The 8,355-nt window shown below is 54.1% G+C and overlaps 1 protein-coding gene across 4 annotated transcripts; it reads left to right on the top strand.

The window, feature by feature from the left end:
* Nucleotides 1–760: 760 nt before the first annotated feature.
* On the top strand, nucleotides 761–7,601 carry LOC309976467 (uncharacterized protein). Of its 4 annotated transcripts, XR_014326994.1 has the most exons (5): nucleotides 761–1,762; nucleotides 2,178–2,301; nucleotides 3,383–3,462; nucleotides 3,681–3,812; nucleotides 4,947–7,600. XR_014326994.1 is itself a non-coding variant. In XM_082862068.1 (4 exons), exons 1-4 carry the CDS (start codon nucleotides 1,676–1,678, stop codon nucleotides 3,732–3,734), a joined length of 345 nt encoding a protein of 114 aa, XP_082718194.1. In that variant the 5' UTR covers nucleotides 761–1,675; the 3' UTR covers nucleotides 3,735–7,601. The 4 variants fall into 4 exon arrangements, 1 of the variants encoding a protein (XP_082718194.1); XM_082862068.1 differs by having other exon boundaries at nucleotides 3,681–7,601; XR_014326992.1 differs by lacking the exon at nucleotides 2,178–2,301 and having other exon boundaries at nucleotides 761–1,026; nucleotides 1,336–1,762; nucleotides 3,383–7,601.
* Nucleotides 7,602–8,355: the final 754 nt, after the last annotated feature.

Raw genomic sequence — 8,355 nt, 5'->3', positions numbered from 1 at the left:
GTGGGGGGTGGCATATCTAATGGGGGCTGTTTCTGAAATAGAGGTAGAAAGGATGGACAGTAGAGGATGGCTGCAGAGTGATGCAAGAGGCCAAGTGGACAAGACAGGGGCAGCTGCAGCATATGGATGACCAGAGGATAGAGGGAAGGCCCCTGGGGCTAGGTGGATGCTATGGGTAAGGGACAACACCCAGATAGGGTGTGGCTGGAGCAAGTTTTGGGCACATGAAGTCTGAGGTGCCCAAGGGACAGGATGGGAGTCTCAGATATGGTTGTTCCCTCCAACTTGGGCAGCAGAGAAAGGCTAAGAGCTCTCAGTGCAGATAATTGGGGCCCTGGGAAGCATATGGCCCCCTCTCCCACACTGCTAGCCCAGCAGCAGAGGGAGGCCCTTTCTGGTTGTTACACCAGCAGAACCACTATAACAACACTAGATCCCCTCTGGGACCCCTGGGGCCCGTTGAACAGACCAGAGCAAGGATGCCCAGAGACAGGACGGCACTGGCTCTAGGTCTAGGACTCCAGCCCAGAACTCCTGACTCCCTCCCAGCTTCTGCCCTCTCTGAGCGCCTTCAGGCTGCCCAGCCATGGCCAGTGGTCCCCACTTTTGCATCTCATGGGTGCAATTCTCCCCACCCCTGCAGGTGACATCACCCCTAGCCTGGGGTCTCTTCCATCAGGCCATTTCCCAGAGTGGCACCGCAGTGCTCAGAGTCTTCATCACTTCATCACCTGGCTGAGGTTAGCTGGGCTTGATTCACCCCAGTGCCTACAGGGGACATTCTGCCCTGAGGATCCAGGCTGGTCCAGACCTGCTTCTGAGGGTCCCTCAGTTCTCCCCTCCTCAGGCTTTCTCACACAGGTCTGGGGAAGGGAGTTTCTCCAAACAGCCACCCAGAAGCTATGCTTCCCCAAAGTAGAGGGAGAGCAGCTGAGCGGAAGCCAGTCAGGCTGCAGCAGCTGCAAGGATCATAAAGGACTTTGGGAAACTCTAGGACCTTCTCTAGGAATTCAAGCAAGAACTCCAGTAGGCAGCCTGGATGGTGAGCTGGGCCCCTGCCTCCCATCGTCCCTGCCTCATACCCTCCCCATCCGCCCCGGAGGGTACCTCTCTTCCTGTCTGCTCCTCGCGGATGGCGCTCCTGAATGAGGGGGTTGGAGAGGGCTACCCACTGCCCTGTCTCCACCCTGTCTTCATGCCTTCGCTGGGATCCCCCGATGGCCACCCAGAGTCCTTCCTAAATCCCCTGCCAGACCCTACCCCGCAGGGAGCGGTTCTCAGAACTGATTAGATCTTGGTGAAGACCCCAGGACAATTCTGTGGCTTTTCTCCAAGTTTACCTCGGCTCGCCCGGGCCACTCTGAGCACGGAGGCGCACCGCTGCAAAACTGGCCTAGGAACCGGGCGCGCACACGCGTCTCCTGCGGGCCCCTGCGGCTCAGCTCGCCCCTTCCTCTCCTCCAACACCCCGAGATCCCCACCCACTGAAGCAGCAATCACCGGCCGTGGCGGCTGGGGAAGGGCCAATTAGTGCGGGAGACGCAGCCCCTCGGCTGTGCCCGCGCTGACCGCAGCCCCGCAGCGCCGCCGCCGCCGCCTTCCCTGCCCGGCAGACAGCGCCAGCCGCCTGGGAGCCCCGGGGGACGCGCCGTCCGGCCTCCAGCCAACTGCAGTGATGGATCCAGGCGCCTGGCGTGGGGCCAGAGCCCGGGCGGACGCGAGGGCGCCGGGAGCTGCAACTCGCCACCGCTGGGTGGTGGGGGTGAGCGGAACGGGGCCTCCCTCCCTGTGAGGGCTCCTGCACCCCCGACGGCCTGCGCCCCGGCGCCTGCCTTCTTCAATAGCCAGGCAGGCGGGCTGCAGCGGCGCAGCGGCGGGCGGGTGGGGGTGGGGGAGGGTGGGGGAGGCCCTCTTACAGCCTCAAGGTCCTTTGACTTCGGGACCTCCGAAGCTCTGGCCTAGGCTGGCCGAGCCCAGAGCAGTTCCCTTTTGGAAGCCTTAGCAGGACCTGGCTTTAGAAAGCCTCGGCTTGTGCTTGATTAAAGCTCCCGTGCAAGAGGAGGTGGGCAGAAGGGTGGGTGGGCAGTGCCGGGCCACAGGTCTCTTTCACCGATGCATGAATGCATGGACTTCCTCCGCTGGGTCCCTGCTGCACAACCTGCCTCACCCACCTGTAGGCTTTCGGAGACCCAAGAGGCATCAGGCTTGCCCTCCAGGAGCCCTCAGGCTGTGGGCAGAAGCTCCAGGGGCTTGGCTGGGATCCCAAGCTAATGGAAACTCTGCGGTCCAGGGAGGCTTCAGGTGAAGGAAAGGGGCAGGCACTACCACTTCAGGGCTTCCCCTTCCCCCAACTGACTCCTTTTCGGCCCAAGCTGGACACACTGGAGCCCTGTACTGAGGGACAAGGTGGGCCTAAGCCCAGGACACACTCTGGATGAGGCTGAGGAAGGGTTTGGCAGGAAGGTTCACAAATGGGGTTCACCAAAGAGATCTACTGCAGGATACTTCTGTTTCCCCCACCTGTGCCACAAGGGGCTGGGTTAGAGGTGCTGAGTCCCTTGACCAGTCCCGGATGCAGTAGTGTGGAGTTCAGGGTGGCTTTTTCCCTGTGACCCCCCCGCCCCCAACTCAGGTCTGGCCTTGGTAGGGAAGAATTGGGGGCCTGCCTTGTGCCCTAGAACCTCACTCAGGCCCTGGTGGGCCAGACTTCCTGTGAGGGAGAAGGGATCACTTCTAAGGGAGTGAGAATTCCCCTTTCTCCGTACCAAGCTCATTAGCTGTGTGTGTGGCAGGGGGGGAAACTGAGAAATTGGGGCATGGGGACTGAGTGAGGAAGGGAGACAATGACACAGATAGCACCTTGGGTCCTTTGTGGAATGAGATGACAGCGCATTGAATTAAAGCATGAGGAAAGGTATGGAGACAGGTGAAAGAGACTGTGGAACAATCTGCCGAGAAAGCCAGGGAGTGGAGGAAAGAAACAGAAGCAGGTGGACACACGCCCAGACAAGCAAATGGACAGAGAGACAGGGCAGTGCCGGGGGCTGTCCAGGCTGGAGAAGGGCAGTACCTGGGCACTCAGAAGGGGGCAGTGGGCCCTGTTTCTCATCTCAGTTGTCTGGCTGCCGAGACCCTTGGGGGCATGATAGAAACTGTCATCCGGAAAGGCTGTGGGAGCACAGGGATGACCTATCTTGGGTTGGGTTGGGGTGTCAGGAGGGCTTCCAGGAGGAGCACCTGAAAGGACCAGTAGGAAAGACTGGAGGGGATGGAGGTGGAGAGGGAGGGGGAGCTGCGTCAGAGGCGCAGCAGAAAGACAGGCCTGGAGGCAGGAATTAGCCTGTTCCATCCCAACAGTTCTGCGTCATTTTGGCCCACACAGGACGGCTAAAAGAGGAACCGGGCCCAGAGCTGGAGGACCAGTCCTGTAAGCCTGGGAGAGAGCACGGCCTCTACCCTGAGGTACTGGGGAGCCATGGGAAGGACATGTCCTGGTCAGGCTTATCTTCCAGGAGGTTACAGAGTACAGAGCAACTGGAGGAGGAGAGGGAAGAAGTGGGGAGGCCGGGGGAGGGTGGTGCAGAACTGGACAGTGAGTTCTGGACATGGAACAGAGCAAACAATTTCATAAAGCAGATGGGTGAGGTCAACTCTGAACACCCCCTCTCCCCCATCCATAGGTTGGCCCCTGGCTCAGAGCTCTCCCACCCAGCCCAGCCTGGGAACTCATGTGAACCCTCCGCAGGGCCTGGAGTATCTCTGCCCCAACGAAGTGGGACCAGGAAAAGCCCCAAGAGGGAGTCCAGTCCAAGGTGAGGGCACAGGCAGGGCCAGGTGTTGCTGAGGAAGCTCCCCCCTCCACGCCCCCTCCCCCTGCATAAGCTAATCAAGATAGTACTGCAGCCTCCTGCCACTGACCCTCTATCATTGCAACGATAGCTCCATGGCCACAGGGGGTTGAGTCTGGGCCTATTTGTCTGTGGAGCAAATCAGAAGGGGAGGAAGGTCCACGTGAGTCCTGAAAGAACTCAGAGGCTGAGAGCAGGTGGCCTCACGGAGCAGAGGTCAACGTATCTCTTTTAGGCAGAGTTTGGGAGCTGTGTGTTCCTGTCTGGGCTTGTTCCTCTGTGTGTGTCCTCAAGCAAGCCACTTGCCTATCTAGGTCTGGTTTCCACTCTTCAGTGCACTGGGAGCAATCTCTGGGGTAGGACACTGCTCCAGCCCGGGCCCTTCCAGCTATGGTCCAGGACTCCTGTCTACTCCCAGCCTGTTCAGCCGTAGCTGTGGAGGAGCACGCCTGTGGCTTCACCAAGGAGTCACTGGGTGACCATTACGTATCTTCTACTGCGAAGGAGCCAGGACCCTTTTGAAGGGGAGCCTGAAGGTGGAAGAAAAGCCTTTCAGGAAATTAGCACTAGTGGCAGGAAAATTCATCAAAAGCTGACAGGGGCTCCTGGTGCTGATTCATGTCTCTTGCCTAAGGAGCAGCTCTTCTGGCCTGAGGGAAGGACTAGTAGCTTCCAGGGCCTTCCAAAGGCCCCAGACCCAAGACTCCAAAACGCTGGCCCTGTTGCTGGGGCTCTCACCATCTGGTGGGGACACCACCATGAGTTTTTTGCTCCTGAATCATGGGATTCTACAGTGCTAGGAAAGGCTGCTGATGGACAGGGGACTTGGGTTTGAATACAACTGTTCCTTCTGCTCTGTGATCTCAGACACTCGGTGGGCCTCTCTGATCCTCTCTGCCAGGAGGAATTCTGACCTTGCCTGCCTTCTAGGTGACCAATACATCTATAATCCTCAGCATATCTGGGAAAAGAATAACTTTTCGAAGAGGGAGGATGGAACCATATCCAAACAACTGTTGGTAGTGGGACCAAGGCGGTAGGGAAACAGTCTGGATGTGGACCTCATTCTGGTGGCACAGACCTCCCTCCCACTTCCAGGTATTATGGAAGCCAGAAGAGCTGTTGCAAGACACACCTCCAGGGAGCACCATTTACCTGGTTTACAGTGTGAATGAGCCCCAGGATGTTACCTGAGCTCCATGCCCTACCTCCTCTGAACTTGCCACCTACACGCACAAGTACAACACCCATGCCTCAGAGAAGGCTCTGATGGGATCTCTTGGTTACCGCCTAACCCAAAGCATCCACACTGGACAGTCTTTGCAGCTCCGTCCTCCCCTCCAGCCTGTCCATGTTTACCTTCAGCTCCCAGAACTGGTCCAGCCACCAGGCCAGCCCGATTATGTGAAGCAGAATCCTTTGAAGGGACTATGGATGTAGCAGACCCCAGAGCCACAGGGAATCCCTTCCAGAGCCACTCTGACCCTGGCAATGCCACTGTCTCTGGCTCAGCTACAAAAGGAGGCACACCACAGGCAGCTATCCTCTGCTGTAGGAGATCATTAACTCCCCAGCCTTGTTAAGCCAGCTTCCTTTTTCAGGCCCTTCTTAGCTCATTTTATGTTGTTTTTTTTTTTTTTTTTTTTGAGGGGGTTTCTTTTGGCCACAGTGTGAGGCATGTGGGATCTTAGCTCCCTGACCCGGGATCGAACCGACGCCCCCTGCAGTGGAAGCATGGAGTCTTAACCACTGGATGGCCAAGGAAGCCGCCTCATTTTATGATATTTTGACTGGACCTTGTATGGACTCAAGTTGTTATCCAGTTCTTCCCTTGATGGCCAACATTTACAGCTGGATTTTTATCAAAGTATGAAGTTGTACAAATCCTAGAATTTCATAGCTAGAAAGGACCTTAAAGATTGTCATAGCCACCATGCTTTGAGAGTTTATAACTTTGTGTCAGACGCTTTGTACAGATGTTTTTGGCTGCCCAGTATATCCTTTCCTTTTCCTATGACATCACCCTGTCCACAGAGATTCACAGTGTCCACACTTCAGGGATGAGCACGTAACCCAAATTTGGCCTATTAAAGTCAATCCCAAGATTTTTGTGGGAATATCAGGAAAGAGTAGTCCTTACCTCTTGAAGGTGAGTCAGCATGTGAATGAAGCTAAAACATAACAAAGAGACCGAGAGAAAGAGAGACAGACAGACAGACAGACAGAGACAGAGAGACAGAGACAGATTTCTGGTTTCAGCGCTTGAACACCTGGATCTAGCCATGCCTGAACCAAGAATTTTCAATTAAATGAACTGATACATTCCCTTTTTTTGTGGAAGTTAGTTTTAATTGGGTTTTTGTCACTTGAAGCCAAAACAGTCTTGACAAGTATGAGTAGATGTCTCTGTCCTCAATTTTTTGATTAGAAATCTGAGGAACCAGCTAGCTCTGGGTTCTCAGGCAAGTCACTAAAGCTCTCTGACATCAGGTTGCTCTGACAAAGATTGAAAGGACTGAATTTCTTCAACTTCAGGACTCCTTTGCTCTCCTGGGATCTCTGGAGCTACCTGGCCACATGCCCTTAAAAGAATCAATCACTTGTTGTGAGTCTCAATTTTCTGAGCTACAAAATAGGACAGTCATTCCTTCCCTCCTTACCTTGGGAGAGTCCAGTGAGAAAGTGTTTGGAAAATTGCTTGTACTAAAGCAAATGTTATGTAGTGTGCATATTATACAAAGGAGGAATCTCAGCTCATACCAGACAACCATTGTCCCAAAATGGCTCATATCTCTTCCAAAACAGTTTTTTAACACTTTTAAAAATAAAACTTAAGACATTAAAACATATTTATAAAGAAGGCTTACCCACAGCATCTCATTGGGCAGGATCTAGCTCAGGACAGGCCCAGGTAAAGTAAGGGATATGGCACTGAGTGAAGCTTGCTTGGGAATCACTCTTTGTCACTGCTGAGCTCTCTAGGAAGCTTTACCTTCAGGCTGTTTTTTGTTTTGTTTTGTTTTAATAAATTTATTTATTTTTTGAGGCTGCGTTGGGTCTTCGTTGCTGCACGTGGGCTTTTCCTAGTGGCAAGTGGGGGCTACTCTTCATGGTGGTACGTGGGCTTCTCCTTGTGGTGGCTTCTCTTGTTGCGGAGCATGGGCTCTAGGCGTGCAGGCTTCAGTAGTTGTGGCACACGGGCTCAGTAGTTGTGGCTCGTGGGCTCTAGAGTGCAATAGTTGTGGCGCACAGGCTTAGTTGCTCCGCGGCACATGGGATCCTCCCGGACCAGGGCTCAAACCTGTGTCCCCTGCATTGGAAGGCAGATTCTTAACCACTGCGCCACGAGGGAAGTGCCACAGGCTGTTTTTTAAGGAGTGCCCTTGGGATCAGAACCTGTTGATGGGAGAGGAAGGAAGCAGAACTGGGTGGAGGGAGAAGCCAAGCTCCACTGCAGGCCCAACAACAGCTTCAGCTGACTCCATGGGGAGCTTTAGAGCTATTATGACCCATCAGCGTTGCCCTGCTGGGCCTTTACAATCCCATCTTGATCAGTCATTGGATGTGAGCTGCCCAGGAAGGAAGAGTGACCTGCAGGTAGCTCTCTGCAGCTCAGGAAATCCCTGAGGGGGATAAGAGCATCCCAGCTGCTGGGGTAACAAGTCCTTCACTGAAGAGGGATCTGGGTGGTGCATCTCTGTGTCCATGTTAATCACCAACACTACTCAAGCTGCAAGGCATGCTGGGAGCTCCCCTTGGGCAGGAGGGAGCAAGAAGAAGTTAGCATAACGTGGGGCTGGGGAAGCTACCAAGACTGTGAGGTGTCCTTGAGGAGGTTGCATTTAGCCTCCAGGGCAGGCATTGGTCAGGGGATGCTATGGGGCAGTCGTTCTGCTCAGCACAGTTGAGAAAGATTTCTCAGAGGCCTCTGAACCCACATTTAATGAAAGAGTATGAATTTGCTTGGCTGAGAAGGGGAAAGAAGCAAGCTAAACAGAGGAAGTTAGGCAGGGCTGGAACAGTCTGAAGCTGAACTCCTTGACCATTCACTCAGAAGCGTCATCTAGAGGAAGAGGGCTACTGTGTGCTTTATTAATTATTCCTCATGTTCCTAGAGGGAAAGCAGGCCGGTGAGGTGGACGTTGGCTAGTAATTCTGGCTGCCTATTTATAAGGCCATGTTACAGCATGATGGGAAGCCCTGCCTGCAAGGATGGTTTAGAGCTTGTCAAATTTGGGAAAGAATCCAAGAACAGAGCAAGGTGTCAAGGTATCAGCAGAGAGACAAAAGGAGATATGGTAAAAGAGGATGCATTTGGACTCAAGAGTTGATGAATGAGCAGAACTGAGTGTTGAATTATTCAACCTGCCTTATTGATCCATTGATCTCTCTCTGCAGGTCTTGGTTTATTCTTGGTTGGCATTTCCTGTGCTGAGATAGTGAGAAGAGAAATGGAGGGAAGAGGGAACAGATTTTTAAGACTCAAGAAGAGAGAAGAGGCAGTGCC

The sequence above is a fragment of the Leucopleurus acutus genome (assembly GCF_964270905.1).
Source record: "Leucopleurus acutus genome assembly, chromosome: 20".
Classification (NCBI taxonomy): Eukaryota; Metazoa; Chordata; class Mammalia; order Artiodactyla; family Delphinidae; genus Leucopleurus; species Leucopleurus acutus.
This window is presented reverse-complemented; position numbering and strand designations above follow the sequence as displayed.

What these genes read in the sequence shown, in the direction of transcription:
- LOC309976467 (XM_082862068.1), top strand. Translation starts at nt 1,676, where the DNA reads ATGGATCCAGGCGCCTGGCGTGGGGCCAGAGCCCGGGCGGACGCGAGG. An exon ending in GCCACCGCTGGGTGGTGGGG is followed by an intron (nt 1,763 to 2,177) that starts GTGAGCGGAACG and finishes ACCCACCTGTAG; the next exon opens with GCTTTCGGAGACCCAAGAGG. An exon ending in GCGGTCCAGGGAGGCTTCAG is followed by an intron (nt 2,302 to 3,382) that starts GTGAAGGAAAGG and finishes TGGCCCACACAG; the next exon opens with GACGGCTAAAAGAGGAACCG.